Source organism: Myxocyprinus asiaticus, chromosome 37 (assembly GCF_019703515.2).
Source record: "Myxocyprinus asiaticus isolate MX2 ecotype Aquarium Trade chromosome 37, UBuf_Myxa_2, whole genome shotgun sequence".
In the NCBI taxonomy this organism is placed as follows: Eukaryota; Metazoa; Chordata; class Actinopteri; order Cypriniformes; family Catostomidae; genus Myxocyprinus; species Myxocyprinus asiaticus.
The window spans coordinates 25393827-25410831 of NC_059380.1; the positions used below are offsets into that span (position 1 = coordinate 25393827).

Genomic DNA, 17005 nt, shown 5'->3' on the forward strand with positions numbered 1-17005 from the left:
CAAAGGACAACTGGCTCTAACAAGGACAGAAAGAAATGCGGAAGGCCAGATGTACAACTAAACAAGAGGATAAACTGACAGCTGGAATGCCAAGGATCTGCAAAGCTGTCATTGCTGCACATGGAGTTAAAGTACAAAATCTGTACATTATTCCAAACTTTTGGCCGATTTTGTATATATATTAAAAAATTACAATTATTTACTCATCCACATTACTTTCTTCTGTGGAACACATCCTAGGCCAAAGTCCTCATTCACTTTCATTGTATGGAAAAAAAGATGCAATAAAGGTAACCTCGATGGTGATTGAGACTGTTAGTCCCTATTAAGTCTAATGGTACGTTAACATCATGTCGGAATTACTGTAAATATGAGATGGCAACTCGTAGATTCTACTCGGAGCTAATGTCCTCAGACCTCTTAAGTTATTTGTTTCTATGGCAACACTTATAACGCCAAAACTGCGTTGTTGTTGATAACAGCTAAATGTTTATCATTACAGTATTTCATTAATTCACCTTTATATGTTCTAGAAAAATGTTTAAGAACCAAAAATGCTCCAGGCATCAATGGCATAATGAAATGTCATATCAAAGAGAAATATGTGTTCACTACTTAAACTGTTGAGGCCGCTGCCATATTCGTTCTTTTTACATGACGTCACGACTGTCAAATCAGACCATTCGGAGATTAAAGATCATCTTTTGAGTTCCACTGAAGAAAAACAGCAGACGAGTTTGGACTAATATGAGGGTGAGTAAATTATACTGAATTTTATTTTTTGCTACATGTAGGCTTGTAATTCTCTGAAACCCAAGAGGGCGTGCCCTTTAATATTTCAGGAAAGGCTTGAAGCACGTATTTGAAGTTTACGCTCCCATCATTCATAAACAAAACCAACATAGACATAGAAACCACGTCTAAAATATAATCAAAGCGTTAATGGGCATTTAAAAAGTTAGAGTTGATTTGCGTAAGGAAATAGGCGATGACGGGAATCATGACGTCACCCCGAGCAGTTCTCGCGATGTTTGCCCATGCTCGGGTTTGATATAATCGTTGTGCGTCCTTTCGCCCTCTTGTTCGTCCTCAGTGCAGGATAACGACAAGACGCGCTCATCAGCCGGTAAAACAGGCCGCAGACGGAAAAAACTGTTATTTGTAGAGACTGTGACAGTCGGAGTGGTCGCACTACGAGAGAAAAGGAACAATCTTGGATGAAAGTGAGGTGAGTAGCTTTTTATGAAAGTGTTATATCTCATTCGCTCGCTACGCGTCCTTGCACTGTGGACGTCTTCGTTGGTTGGGAGCGTTCTAATTTGTTGCGTTGCGTCGGGCAACTACATAATCTTCACATGTCTTTTGTAACTCTAAACCTCTGAAAAGTATTAGACTTTTCCCATTAGTGATCGATTATCTGGAAATCAAGACTTGAGGTATGTGTCTGATGACAGCATGAATTCAGTGTTTATGAATTAAGAATCTGTGGTAAAATATGAATTCTATAATAAATGTCAGAGCTAAATTTAGAGTTTAATTTAGCTGAGTTTTAAAATACAGTGGAGTCCAATAGTGAAATGCCTCTCTATTTTTTTCTTTTTCTTTTTTTCTTTATTTTGTTGCAATATTCTAATTTTTATATATATATATATATATATATATATATATATATATATATATATATAAGAAATTGTATTATCAGCACAACAATTTTAGTGAAAAGTGAACTGAAAAAAAATTAGGCCTACATTCAGAATGTGTAAGTATTGTTTAGGTCCCTTTTAAGTGTGCTCATGAGCTGGCATTGACAAAACCTGATGATTCACGTAATTCCAGAATTTTGCAATCCCAGTATGTTGTGAGAATGTTACAAAAAAAAAAACCTTCTTGTGTAATTTACTTTTCTAAATTCTGTCATCATGTACTAATCTTAATGTTGTTCCAAACCCTTACGATAATTGGTCACTACATAATTCTCATGCTTCCATTTGTGTCATTTCATACTTTTGATGACTTATTCAGCTCAATGGGAATTCCGAGAATGAGATCTTTTTTTTTTTTTAATGATTAAGGAACATCAGCAATGTGCTTTGTTGTTGTCGTTGTTGATGGATGAAATAAGTTCAAGTTTAGGAATCATTTTTGATGTAGACTTTCAGAGACATGCCTACCTAAGTGTTTTTAGGAGTGGCTGCCCACAGACTAGGTGTGGGCAGTATGACCAAAATCTTATCATTGTATGATTATTATATACGTAGCAGTACATCACAATATTGTTATTTAATTTAGCTGGAAAGTTCAGTGACAATATAAATAAATAAACAGTTTATATTTTAATAACCATGCAGTATGCCTATTTTTGGATAACCCAGTTAGTTAAATACTTTACAAATGAAAGGTACTCAATAGAAGATTATGCACAATGAGAAATTATGAATAAATATTTAAGTAGTGCAAAAACAGTTTGACATATTAAAACAAAAGACTCCGAGTAGTAAAACAAAATGGGTAGTTTCACCTGTTTGGAGGAGCCACATTTGAAATCATTGTAAAATAGCCAGAATAAACACAGATGTGGCCGCACATCAGTTTAATTCTATATTAATGCAGCAAGTAGCAGCATTGCTCTGCAACCCTTGTTACAACCCCTTAATAAGAGGTTCTTCCTCGTCATGACCTGTTTGAGACACTTCCCACCCCCCCACCCCACCCCCATAGTTTTTTGTTTCTCTTACATGTAACAACATAAAGCAGTCCTGCTTATAATAGCTTTGCAAATATATCTTCTGTTATGTAAACAATGCTGTTTCTTTCCAGGCTTGGACAATTAACTATGGACACCATCATCCGCTGCCCATTCTTGTCTCGTGTCCCCCAAACCTTCCTGCAGCAGGCCAGAACGTCCTTGGTTGCATATGCAGTGAAATGTCCCGTCATGATGGACCTTGCCTCAAGGCCACTGGTCCGTTCTGTCTGCTCCTCTTCAGCCAGCTTCCAGAAGGTTGAGAATACAACCCCAGCCAATGAGGGTCAGTCTTTTCAACCACCGCTTGATTTTGCACAAAGTTTGGAAGTTTACACTTGTTACTAAACAATGTCCCATTTGTTTTTGTTTTTTTTGTATTAGAACCTAAAGAGGTCCCCAAAGTGCCTCTGGGCCACCCCATGCCTCCAGCCGGTCAAGCAACAGCCTCCAAGTGCCCCTTCCTGGCCGCAGAGATGGGGCAGAAGAACAGCAGTGTGGTTCGGCAGGCCAGCATGGAACTTCAGGAGGACGTTTCCGAAGTTCGCACTGTGTGCAAAGGTTTGTCAGGATGTTTGCTTTATTGTTTTTTTAAGTTCAACTTTATATTATATTTTATATATATTTGCACTTGGATGACTTTAGTAAACATATTGACCTCACTTATCGAGTAATCAGTGGTTGGGCAACTAATTGACCATCCTGGCAATCCCTACTCTACATAATTATTATAATTTTTTTATTATTATATATATATATATATATATATATATATTTTATGAAATAGGCAATTGTTTGACTTTGACGTGGACTGTTTTTCAGATGTCTCTCAGTCGGAGCTGAATCCATTGGTGAAGGACACCAAGGTTGGAGGGAACCTAATGAAAAAGCTGATGAAACAACGTCCCACCAGGGTCTCCCATTTGCTGCAGGAGAACATGCCCAAAAGTAAGTACTTTTTCCATTGCTATCTTGCTTATAGTTGTGTTCAAAAGCGTAATGATAAAACTAATACAGTACACAACTTCCTATTTTTAAACTTAGTTTCACATGAGCATGTGAAATTCTCTTGCAGCTGTCTCCAACTTTCGTTATGATGAGTTCTTTGAGAAGAAAATCGAGGCAAAAAAGAACGATCACACATACCGGGTGTTTAAAACGGTGAACCGGAGAGCTACTGAGTTCCCAATGGCAGATGATTACACCGAGTCTGTGTCCTACAAGAGAAACGTTTCGGTGTGGTGCAGCAATGACTATCTTGGCATGAGCCGCCATCCCCGTGTTGTGAAAACTATAATGTAAGTGACTCTCAAAAACTGTCAAGAACATGTCCTGGTCACATAAATTTATTTCATTACAAAACTAATATTTTAAAAAAAAAAGTTTTTGAAATTGATTCCTTGGACCAAATAATAAAGAAAAGCAGCCAATAAGTGCCCAACATAGATGGGAACTCCTTCAATTCTGTTTAAAAAGCATCCCAGGGTGATACCTCAAGAAGTTGGTTGAGAAAATGTCAAGAGTACATGTCTGCAAATTCTAGGCAAAGGGTGACTACTTTGAAGATGCTAAAATATAACATAGTTTTACATTTACATTTATTCATTTGGCAGACGCTTTTATCCAAAGCGACTTACAAAAGAGGAAAACATAAGTGAATCATCTTAAGGAGACAGTGGTATGAAAAGTGACGTATTACAATGTTTCACTAGCATCAGAATAGTATTCAAAACGGAATAAAGTGCAACAGGAATTTGTTTTTGTTTTTTTTCTTTTTTTCTTTTTTTAAATTACTGGTTAAGTGCTCATGGAAAAGAAGACAGAGAGTGAGTCCGCTTCACAGATGGAGCTGGGAAGGTCATTCCACCAACGTGGTATGATGAAGCTGAAAGTTCGGGAAAGTGTTTTGGTGCCTCTTTGTGTTGGTACAACAAGGCGACGTTCCTTAGCCAACTGCAGGCTTCTAGTGGGCGCGTAGCTTTGCAGAAATGATTTTAGGTATGCTGGAGCAGACCCAGTGACTGTTCTGTATGCCAGCATCAGAGCCTTGAATTTGATACGTGCATCAACCGGCAGCCAGTGGAGAGAGACAAGGAGTGGTGTAACATGTGCTCTCTTTGGTTCATTAAAGACCAGACGTGCTGCTGCATTCTGGATCATTTGCAGGGGTCTAATTGCACATGCAGGGAGGCCTGCAATGAGAGTGTTACAGTAGTCCATTCTAGTTATGACAAGTGACTGGACAAGCATTTGTGTGGCATGTTCAGAGAGGAAGGGTCTTATCTTCCTGATTATTATAATGTTTAAATCTACATGATCTTGCAGTCTTTGAGATGTGGTCTGTGAAATTTAGTCTGTTGTTGATGGTTACCCCTAGATTTCTGACCAATTTGGAAGGTGTTACTGTAGTTGCACCCAGATGCACGGTGATGTTGTGTTCAACAGCAGGGTTGGCTGGAAAGACAAGGAGTTCAGTCTTGGCTGGGTTGAGTTGTAGGTGGTGTTCCTTCATCCAGGCCGAGATGTCTGCCAGGCAGGCAGGCAGAAATTCGAGCAGTCACTGTGGTGTCGTTGGGCTGGAAAGACAAGTAGAGTTGCATGTCATCAGCGTAGCAGTGGTAAGAGAAACCATGTGCCTGAATGATGGGTCCCAGTGTTGTTGTGTATATAGAGAAGAGAAATAGCCCAAATACTGATCCCTGAGGTACCCCAGTAAGTAGCTGTTGTGGCTTGGATACCTCACCTCTCCAGGCTACCTTGAAGGACCTACCTGAGAGATAGGAGTTAAACCAGTCAAGCACAGTTCCTGTGATGCCCAGCGAGGAGAGGGTAGAGAGTAAAATCTGATGGTTGACTCTGTCAAAGGCTGCAGAAAGGTCCAGCAGAATCAGGACGGATGATCTGGATTCAGCTTTCGCCTGTCTCAGCGACTCCGTGACAGACAGCAGGGCAGTCTCGGTGGAGTGTCCACTTTTGAAGCTTGACTGATTGTCATCCAGCAGCTTGTTCTGTGAGAGATAGGCAGAGATTTGATTGAAAACTGCCCTTTCAAGTGTTTTTGCCATGAATGGGATGAGAGAGACTGGTCTGTAGTGTTCTATTTGTGTGGGATTAAGTGCAGGTATCTTCAGCAGCGGGGTTACTCGAGCCTCCTTAGATTTTGATTTATTTTGGATTTTGTTAGTCACAACATAATTCCCATAGTTCCATTTATGTTATTCCATAATTTTGATGACTTTACTATTATTCTAAAATGTGAAGAAAAAAAATTATAATAAAGAATGTGTTTGGAAACTTTTGACCGGTAGTGTATATGATAGGTTTTGGTGAGGAAATTGGTTTGATTTGGGGGTGAAATGTGACCCAGACTCCATAAGCTTGTAAGATTTTGCTGTCATATGACTCATGACTCAGTCACGTAATTAAAGAAACTTTGGATTAACAGTTCTCTGCATTCTTTTCTTTGCTCTAAACAGGGAAACTTTACAAAAACACGGCTCAGGAGCTGGAGGGACTCGAAACATATCAGGAACGAGTAAGTTCCACGTGGACCTGGAGCACGAGCTTGCTGATCTTCATGGAAAGGATGCTGCCTTGTTGTTCACCTCCTGCTTTGTGGCCAATGATTCAACACTCTTTACACTGGCAAAAATGCTGCCAGGTAATAAAAAAGAGGAAAGGTTTGGGTTGTTATTTAACCTCAAAATCAAAGGAAAATATTTTTCATAAAGAAAATGCATTGAAATTATTTTCATGACCCACACATTTTTTCCCTAAATTCTCATTACCATTATATGTAAACATATCATTCCCATTAATGTAATAAAAAAAAAATATATATATATATATATATATATATATATATATATATATATATATATATCTATTTAAACTGAGATTTTGTCATGGTAGCATTTGTTGTACTGAATATATGCTGGTTAAAAAAAAAACAAAAAAAACATTGTGTCCGGACGGGATGACTTTTGTTACTTTATTAGACTATAGAAAGTCATATTTTTCACACTATATTTATGACAGTTTGGTGTGGAAATGTGCTTGATAGTCTTTAAGATTTTAAAATTTCACAATGCCAAGTCCAAATGGTGTTTTAATAGGCTTCATTTTCTTAATGCAAAATAGACATTTTCTGGCTGGGGGGAATATGATCTGCACATTTCTTAATGAGTTTCACCAATTTAAGCTGTTGTCAGATTTCTGATAGCATCTTTTTGTGTGTGTTCTTTTAGGTTCTGAGATCTATTCAGACGCAGGCAACCATGCTTCTATGATACAGGGTATCAGGAACAGCGGTGCCAAGAAGTTTATCTTCCGTCACAATGACGCCAAGCATTTACGTGAGCTTCTGGTGAAATCTGATCCATCTACTCCAAAGATTGTTGCCTTTGAAACCGTGCACTCAATGGATGGTTAGTAAGAACCTCTTTGTTATGCTTTGTGAACATGAGTTCCATGGGTTCCAGTAGTTAATGGTGACTCTTGTTTGTTGTGTTAGGTGCTGTGTGTCCATTAGAGGAGATGTGTGATGTTGCCCATGAGTTTGGTGCTATTACCTTTGTGGATGAAGTCCATGCAGTGGGACTGTATGGGCCCAGAGGGGGTGGCATTGGAGATCGTGATGGTGTCATGCACAAGATGGACATCATATCTGGAACACTTGGTCAGCATCATTTGCTTTATATATATATTATACCTGTATGTATATATGTGTATAAATATACAGTATGTATATTTATATATAATTTTATAAGGAAAAGCATGTTAAAATAACAAGTGTGACAGAAGAAAGCATATATCTTATTTAATCGGTTCTTCTGTGAATTTTTTCAATATAAACCTTACAAAACAGAGAGTGAAAAAAAAAAACATAGGGAGATGAAAACCTTTTTTTTTTTTTTTCATTCCCTCCCAAAAACAGAAGATGCGTTGTTAACACATGAAATAAGCCCAGGACTCTGGACATGACGGCAAAGCTTTTGTCACTTAATGCTCTTGTGGATAGTTGCTGCCTTGTTGCCTAGAGACCAGCTCTTGTTTTGCTCAAATTGAATTGCCCCTGAAGGCTCTTGAATGGCCATTTGTCAGTCAGGTTGTGGTGACCCAGAAGGATTTTAGTGTTAGTGAAGAGTTCTTCACAAAAAAAAAACAAAAAAAAAACAGACATAATATTTTCTATGCAATGTTATTTATGCACAGAAAGAATGTAGTGAATATACTTGGTTGCCATTTAGCATGTTGGCCCAACACACCCTTTTTCACCTTTTCTACACTGAATTTAGGGTAACAGTCTGTGGAATTCAGTGATGTGTGTTAAATGTAAGCTTCCTGTGGTCATGCAAAACCTGGAAATATCACAGAATTTGATAATTGTGGTACTACACACTTATTGGTAGCTGAAACCGTAATGAGACAATCAGAATGAGCTTTATTGCTAAGTATGCTTACAATTGTGACTTCCAGTGCAAAAAGAATACAAAAAAATATACATATACAACATTTACATACAAACATTTGAAATATACATATAAACATATATTTGTAAACAGTGAAATAAGAATAAAAAATAAAATAAAACAGATAAATATAAAAAACTACAGTAGAGCAATAATGTTGTTCAAATATGTTATGTACAGATATACAGTTATGTGCAAGGTGATTTAATGTATTGTGCAGAAGAGGTAGGATATCTCAAATAAAAATAAATGGAATATAAATATATTATGAATGAATATGCACATGATTGTATTGGGGGAAGTTTTAACTGTTCCTAAGGTGAATGGCCCGAGGGAAGAAACTGTTCTTGTGCCTGACTGTTCTGGTTGTCAGTGAAGCGCCGGCCAGAGGGCAATTGTTCAAAAAGATAGTGTGCTGGGTGAATGGAGTCCAAAGCGATTTTTTTTTTTTTTTTGTTTTTTTTTTTTCCTCCCAGCCTTTTTCCTCACTCTGGATGTGTAAATTTCTTGGAGGGTGGGAAGATGAGAACCAATGATCCATTCAGCAGTCCAGACAATCGTTTGATGTCTTCTTATGTCTGACTTGGTAGCTGAACCAAACCAGACAGTTATAGAAGAGCAGAGGACAGACTCAATGACTGCTTTGTAGACTGTATCAGCAGCGCCTGTGGCAGGTTGAACTTCCTCAGCTGGCGAAGGAAGTACAACCTCTGCTGGGCCTTTTTCACAATGGAGTCAATGTGGGTCACCCACTTCAGGTCCGATGAGATGGTAGTGCCCAGGAACCTGAATGACTCCTGCTGCCACAGTGCTGTTCAGAATGGTGAGGGGGGTTAATATTGGGGTGAAGCCAATGACTGTAGTGTCGTCTGCAAACTTCAGGAGCTTGACAGAGGGGTTCTTGGCTATGCAGTCGTTGGTGTAGAGGGAGAAGAGTAGTGGGGAGAGCACACATCCCTGGGGGGGCACCAGTACTGATTGTACATGTGCTGGAAGTGAATTTCCCCAGTCTCACTAACTGTTGCCTATCTGTCAGAAAGCTGGTGATCCACTGACAGATAGACGTGGGAACCGAGAGCTGGGTTAATGTATTTTTTTAGGAGAGCAGGAATGATGGTGTTGAAAAGCCGAACTGAAGTTCAAATAGGATCCTTGCATAAGTCCCTGGTCTGTCTAGATGTTGCAGTATGTAGTGCTGTCCCATACTGACTGCATCATCCACCGACCTGTTAGCTCGATAGGCAAACTGCAGGGGATCCAGAAAGGGTCCAGTGATGTCCTTCAGGTGGGCCAACACCAGTCTCTCAAATGACTTTGACCACAGATGTCAGGGCAACAGGTCTGTAGTCATTAAGTCCTGCAGTCTTTGTTTTCTTTGGGATATTGAATAAAGGAACACTCAGTGGGCGAGGGAAGTGAAGAACTTTTGTAAATTACTGGTATTCCAGTTCTGTGGAAATCTGTAGTGGTGCGCCGATTAGGAAATTTGAGGCCGATTGATCGGTGCACCCCTAGAAATCAGTGGAACCAATAGCCTCCAAATTGTATTATTTTTAAAAAAAAATTCAAACTAGGACTCTGCTGGTTCAACAGACGGTTTGACTGATTCACTGAAAAGAACCACATAATCGAGAGACTTATTAGCAAACTGTACAGAACATGGTGCTCTTGCTCATTTCTGCATGCAATTAGTGAGGAAAACGTTATGCAAAATTGTCAATATATTTTTTCGACGGCCAGTCATCCTCTTGTCACATACAATTCACAAGCTTTCAACTCATCTAAATTTGCTCTTTTTTTTTTTTCCTGATAGCACTGCAGATTTAGCATAGCACCAGACCTGAATAGTGTGGAAACCGCTTTCTCTCATGTCTCTTATTGTTTTAATTTTGCAGGGAAAGCATTCGGGTGTGTTGGAGGCTACATCGCCAGTACCAATGCACTGGTGGACACTGTCCGTTCTTATGCTGCTGGCTTCATTTTCACTACATCCCTACCACCCATGCTGCTTGCTGGAGCCCGGGAATCCATCCAGATCCTGAAAAGCGAAGAAGGGCGTGCACTTCGACGCAAACACCAATGCAATGTTAAACTATTGCGTCAGATGTTGATGGATACAGGCTTGCCTGTAGTTAATTGCCCCAGTCACATTATTCCAGTTAGGGTACGTAGAAACCCCAGTCAATAATAGAGCTCTTCCAGACCGCTGTATGATTTTGGTTGTGTTTTTGAGTGGTCAACTAATAAGGATTTTTCAATGACTAGGTTGTGTAATGTCTGCTATGATACTATTTTATTATAGCAGTAAAGATGTATACATACACTGACAAGCATTTACATTTTTTTACATTATAGTTAGTGAAAATGTTCAAAAACACAATTTGTTCTTTATCCATTGATTAAGCTGTTGGTATATTTTGGAAGTGAGCTAACGCTTTTGTTTAGTGCCAAAACATATCAGCCGATGTCGAAAATCTCAAAATGTCCAAATATTGGTCACTAGCCATAAGCCTAGTTTCCATCCACTTTTCGCGCTATTTTGTTATCGACAAAGTGAAAATGCATAAAGAATGTTTGGCGAAATATGCTGTCTTCTGCCTGTTTCCATTCAAATGGCCTTTTATCGATAAAAATTGTGTGCGCGATGACGTCATGCCTAAAAAAAACACTTTGTCGCATACGTTTTGGTTTAGCGCAAAAGAAATCTGCCCTTAAGATGTTTCCATTCAGAAATGTGTGTTTATCGCTAATTCGCCTCCCAGATGTCCCTAATTTTTTTCCTCCGAAGTTTTGGTAAAATGGGGAGAGTATTGAGACAATTCATTGAAATTAGCCAGCTTATTGTCATTTTAATTTCACAAATAAATGCAATCGGTAGACAAGGAATTGCAATCAAAAGGGAGCAGTTGCCCTTCTGATAGGACTGTAATATTGGTCCTGATTTTGCGCCTATTGCAGGTTGTCACCAGTTTCGACCCGAAAGCGAATCGTCATGGCCCTGTTCAAGCTGGCAACCTGCACCAAGTAGTGGAGGAAACTTTCAGTCTTAGTATAAGGACCATCCATCGATGTGTATATGCTGTGTGCACAGCTATTAAAGAAAAATTGATGCGGTGTAATATCAGGGTTTACATTTGATACATTCCTGATATTCAACAGGCTATTTTGAACAACCATCTAATCTAAAGCATTGCCATCACAACTGCATTATGTCCCGCATACTTGTCCAGCAACTTTTAACGACCAACTGAACTTGATTGTCATCTCAAATAAATTTTAGCGTCATAATGCGATTTACATTTTCTGAAGAAGCTCAGCAAATGCAATCTGAGATAAAGAGGGTTAGATTTAAAAAATTTAAAAGGTTCAAAAGCTGGTTTTCTGAAAGTGAACTCATTGGACAAATAGTTCTGATAGTTTATGGTCTTGAAGTGTAGAAAATGTCATTCAGCCGACTTTATTCATCTTCAGAACAGCGTACGGCTAATTTAAGTTTGTGTAAAGAAAAGGCAATTATATAGGCCTAACAATATAATTTTTTTCGTTTGGTAATTTATTTAATTTAATACAAGGAATTTTGCCAGTATTTTTTCAAAAGTTAAACAATAATTTAATATAATTGGGCTGTTAGTGTTACAACAAAGCACACAATCTTTTCGCCTAGTATTGTGTATTTATTTTTTTAATAAATTTGTGCACAGAAATATGTTTTTTTTGTATTGTGGGCTAATTCCGTGACTGCTGTCTATTATTTTGAATGGTGTGAAAAAGTAACTTTAATAAATAAACGGATGTCTACCGCGATTACATTAATCACAAACAGTGGCTATTAATTTGTTCTCCGTGCACATGTCGATGTGCATGATACGAGATATTTGTGTTGGCACTCCTGGAAGTGTCATGTTTGCAGTGATCGGATCTTTATGCCGTTAAGATCAATCCATAATCCCGTACAATAAATTGGCTTTCAAGGTTGTATTCCTTGTCGTAATGATTAACACAGGCTAACGATTGGGGCAAATTCTGTCATGTGACACTACATTTGCGTTAATGCCAATTTTCTCGACAAAGTGTTTCCAAACCAGTTTTTCGCGACATTTGATGTATCGACATAGAGTTTACGCGCTAGAGTTAAATGGAAAAATATTATGTCGACACTTGTGAAATTTTAGCGATAATTTACGTTTCCATCAGCTTAATTTTGATGCGCTAAAACTTTTTTCGCAAAAAATCTTTGGATGGAAACGTAGTTATATTGTTGATTAGTGGTTGACCAGTATGGGTTTTTACCGATATCTAGTGTGCAGGATGGATAATATATGGATAAAACCATTGAAACAAAAATGCTGAAATTAATTTCACTTAAACATAAGAAAACAGTAAATGCACTATCTATTGACAAGGCTAACATGAATATCTACATTCAGGTTGCGGACGCAGAGAAGAACACACAAGTCTGTGACCTCATGATGAGCCGCTACAACATCTACGTTCAGGCCATTAACTACCCCACCGTGGCACGTGGAGAAGAGCTGCTCCGGATTGCCCCAACACCACATCACACACCACAGATGATGAAGTACTTTGCTGGTAAGCCTGTTTTTTTTTTTATTATTTTTTTATATAAAATAAGATATTTTGATGTTCAGTGCTGATGTATTGTTAAACATAACAATAGTTTGCGCCTTGTGCCACAATAATTGACCAATTCATTTCTCCCCATAGATAAGCTAACTCAGACCTGGAAGGAGGTGGGTCTGGAGCTGAAGCCACACTCATCCGCAGAGTGTAACTTCTGTCGACAGCCTCTGCACTTTGAGTTAATGAGCGAGAGGGAGAAATCGTACTTCAGTGGGCTCAGCCAACCCATATCTGCCTGCGGCTAACACCACCTTTATCAAGCATTACGCATTCCTCAAAAACATTGTAGCGTCTAAAGTATCGTAAATTATTGAGATTGATATTCCATGTACATCAAATCCTGTATGAGAGAATAAATATTTAGAAAGACTTATTTTGTGTATTTAAGTATTTTGATAATGGATGCTGGAAAACAATTTTGAGAAGTTTTAAATGTTTTATATTTTACATTGAACAAGGGTAGAGAAGTAATGAAAATAAACTTCCATCAAAATGCAGATTTGACACTTTTCATGGATTTTAATAAACGAATGACTCATTACTAAATAGTTTAGATTCTCAGCAGTTATTTATTTTTCATTTAGGGTTTTGTTACCCGATGGTGGACTTAAAGGAATAGTTCACCCAAAAATGAAAATTCTCTTATCTATTCATCCTCATGCCATCCTTGATGTGTGCCTTTTTTTTTCTTCTGCTGAACACAAACGTAGATTTTTAGAAGAATATCTCAGCTCTGTAGGTTCATACAGTGCAAGTGAATGATGAACAAATGCTCTAAAAAGCACACAAAGGCAGCATAAAATTAATTCATGTAACTCCAGGGGTATAATCAAAGTCTTCTGAAGCAAAATGTAACTCCTTTTTCACTGTACATCTTGCCATTGCAGTCTCTAGTACCCACGATCATGATTTTAAGCTGTGTTACACTTCCTAGTGCTTGATGCATGCGCAGAGCTACATGGCTCTAAGATAATGGACGGAGGTTGATTCCTTCAGCAGTGCTCATTATTCATCTTAGTGCTCTTCTATTTTTCATCAGGTTAAATGTCTCAGACAATCAAACCAAAATCAGATTAACCCTTAAATGCATAGGTATTTCACAAAACATTATTACATACTCCGTCTTTAGTGACCCAGCACATATATCTATCACAAATGGATATACACAATGACCAGATGGTGTCAAATTTTTAAAACATTAGAATAGAATATATTTTCTAATATATTTCATATTATCAAAGGGATGATGCAACAAATATTGAAATTGATTCATTACTTCCACACTGATATGTCATGAGACACAACTGTCTGTCGAATACATTTGAGTGTAGCTCAATGCGTAAATATTTTCTCAGGCATGTTTTGAATCTAAATAGACGCACAACTTGCATCATTTCAGTAGTACACCCAAATGACAATAGCCATTTATGTGTTGTACATGCTATAGTTTACTTTCACATTGCTTCTTCATAACAATGTCAAATGTAACCAAGTAAATCACTGAAACAACAGCGCCACCTTAAGAAATAGCATGTATTAAATGTAAAGTTGAAGTCAGAAGTTTACATACAGAAGTTTACATATGTTGAAGTCATTAAAACTTATTTTTAACCACCCCACAGTCAGATTTCATATTAGCAAACTATAGTTTTGGCAAGTCGTCTACATTGTGCATGACAAGTAATGTTTCCAACAATTGTTTAAAGACAGATTGTTTTACTTTTAATTGACTATACCACAATTCCAGTGGATCAGAAGTTTACATTCACTAAGTTAACTGTGCCTTTAAGCAGCTTGGAAAATTCCAGAAAATGATGTCAAGCCTTTAGGTAATTAGCCAATTAGCTTCTAATTGTACCTGTGGATATATTTTAAGGCCTACCTTCAAACTCAGTGCCTCTTTGCTTGACATCATGGGAAAATGAAAAGAAATCAGCCAAGACCTCAGAAATATCCTGGTTCATCTTTGGGAGCAATTTCCAAAGGCCTGAAAGTATCACATTTATCTGTACAAACAGTAGTATGCAAGTATAAACACCATGGGAACACAGCCATCATACCGCTCAGGAAGGAGATGCATTCTGTCTCCTAGAGATTAACGTAGTTTGGTGCAAAAAATGCAAATCAATCCCTGAACAACAGCAAAGGACCTTGTGAAGATGCTGGAGGAAACAGGTGGACAAGTATCTATATCCACAGCAAAACAAGACCTATATCAACATAACCTGAAAGGCTGCTCAGCAAGGAAGAAGCCACTGCTCCAAAACCACCATAAAAAGCCAGACTACAGTTTGCAAGTGCACATGGGGACAAAGATCTTACTTTTCTGAGAAATTTCCTCTGGTCTGATAAAACCAACATTGAACTTTGTGGCAATATTGACCATTACTATGTTTGGAGGAAAAAGGGTGAGGCTTGCAAGCCGAAGAACACCATCCCTACCATGAAGCATGGGGGCGGAAACATCATGTTGTAGGGGTGCTTTGCTGCAGGAGGGACTGGTGCACTTCACAAAATAGATGGCATCATGAGGAAGGAAAATGAAATCATTCTCTCTACTATTATTCTGAAATTTCACATTCTTAAAGTAGTGATCTTAACTGTCATAAGACATGGAATGTTTTCTACGATTAAATGTCAGGAATTGTGAAAAACTGAGTTTAAATGTATTAGGCTAAGGTGTTTGTAAACTTCTGACATCAACTGTATGTGTACATGCAAAAACTTATAATGGAATACTGATAATTCACCATTGTCACACAGAAAATGAACGTAATATAGTAGTCATTTTTATAAATATAGTGCTTATTTGTCTTTTTGTCATGTCAAGAAATATATACCTTGTGATAGTAAACTTGTATAGATACTGTATGAAAGAATCATAAAAATTTGATTTATGTAGCACAAAAGAAAAAAAAAAAAGTGATCCAGGCTGGGTCACTAAAGACCTGAGGTATGCATTAAATGGTTAATGCCACCTTTATACCCCACAAAAACTGCTCAGAGCAGCCTTAACTCGTCTGTGTAAAGACATCTTAAATGTTGTTATATAACATTAGAGACTTGGATTACAGAAGACCTAAATGAGTAATATCAGTGAAAGAGAAGCAGAAGAAGAATTATTTATTTCTTGCCTCTTTTCACTGTATTTTCTACATCGTGAAGTGTTAATGTCTCCTTTTCTAAGCACACTGTTATAGTGAACTATATGATGTCCATAACTGAAACCTTAATGTTCCTGGCACAGTAACCTAAATACATGATAACAAGTTGTCCAGGTAGTGGGTCAGCTGAAAAACTAGACTGGTCTCCAACCAGATGGGGTAAAGGACGAGTAATAACTAATCCTTTTGCAGAAACAGGTGTAACTGACATCACCATCTGTTTGCTTCTTCACCTAATGCTGATGCTCAAAAATGTGGTTAGTAAGTGTGAACTGAGGTGATTTAAAAGAAAAGGAACACTGGTAAAAAAAAAAAGAAAAAAAAAAAAAGAAAAAAAAATGGGATGTCTGAAAAATTCTTATTAAATAGAAATCTAGGCCATCTTGTTCTGGCTACTGTAATCAATCCAACATGTTGCTTTAGGAAGCGGTCAGTTTGAAACAAAGGAAAGAGTGTTATCTATGATGAGCAAACAATTAGTTCAGATCAACTGATCCATGTTCTGTGTATTCAGAGGTATTCTGTTCATCATATGATGTTTGATGAATCAGTGATCTACATTTTCAGGTCATCTTGTGATCAGTTTATGTTGGGGTCCACTGATGTGGAAATACCACTTAAAAGAGCTTTTATTTTTGGTTTAGTTCAGCTTTAACCACTGTCTACTGTCTTCTCTCTCGACCTTTGATGCAGTTTTGAGAAAGAGGAATTTCATTATTTACAAGCAAATGTTGTCACCCACGACAAGGTTAAGGATTATCATACTGAATGTCCAACCAATGATTTGGACTTCCTAATTTTAATTATGAATGGAGCAATGCTATAGTACAGAATACTTGTGAATTTTATTAAGCATTTCTTTTTTTTAAACAAACCTGGAAATATCAGGGAATTTAAATTTGTGATTTCCAGACCTGGAACAATCCTGGCAATTAATAAAATCTAAAAATGTGTCTATAGTGAATGTATAAGAATATATTTTGTAG

General features: G+C 37.7%; 1 protein-coding gene across 1 annotated transcript; it reads left to right on the top strand.

The window, feature by feature from the left end:
* Positions 1–1065: 1065 nt before the first annotated feature.
* Positions 1066–13354, top strand: LOC127428174 (5-aminolevulinate synthase, non-specific, mitochondrial-like). The gene is made up of 11 exons (XM_051676339.1): positions 1066–1228; positions 2818–3029; positions 3128–3304; positions 3566–3691; positions 3819–4041; positions 6220–6404; positions 6991–7170; positions 7257–7421; positions 10110–10378; positions 12642–12804; positions 12940–13354. The coding sequence occupies exons 1-11, from the start codon at positions 1218–1220 to the stop codon at positions 13098–13100; spliced, it is 1872 nt and encodes a 623-aa protein (XP_051532299.1). The 5' UTR covers positions 1066–1217; the 3' UTR covers positions 13101–13354.
* The last annotated feature ends 3651 nt before the right edge of the window (positions 13355–17005 follow it).

What these genes read in the sequence shown, in the direction of transcription:
- LOC127428174 (XM_051676339.1), top strand. An exon ending in AGTTCGCACTGTGTGCAAAG is followed by an intron (nt 3,305 to 3,565) that starts GTTTGTCAGGAT and finishes ACTGTTTTTCAG; the next exon opens with ATGTCTCTCAGTCGGAGCTG. An exon ending in GTCACATTATTCCAGTTAGG is followed by an intron (nt 10,379 to 12,641) that starts GTACGTAGAAAC and finishes ATCTACATTCAG; the next exon opens with GTTGCGGACGCAGAGAAGAA.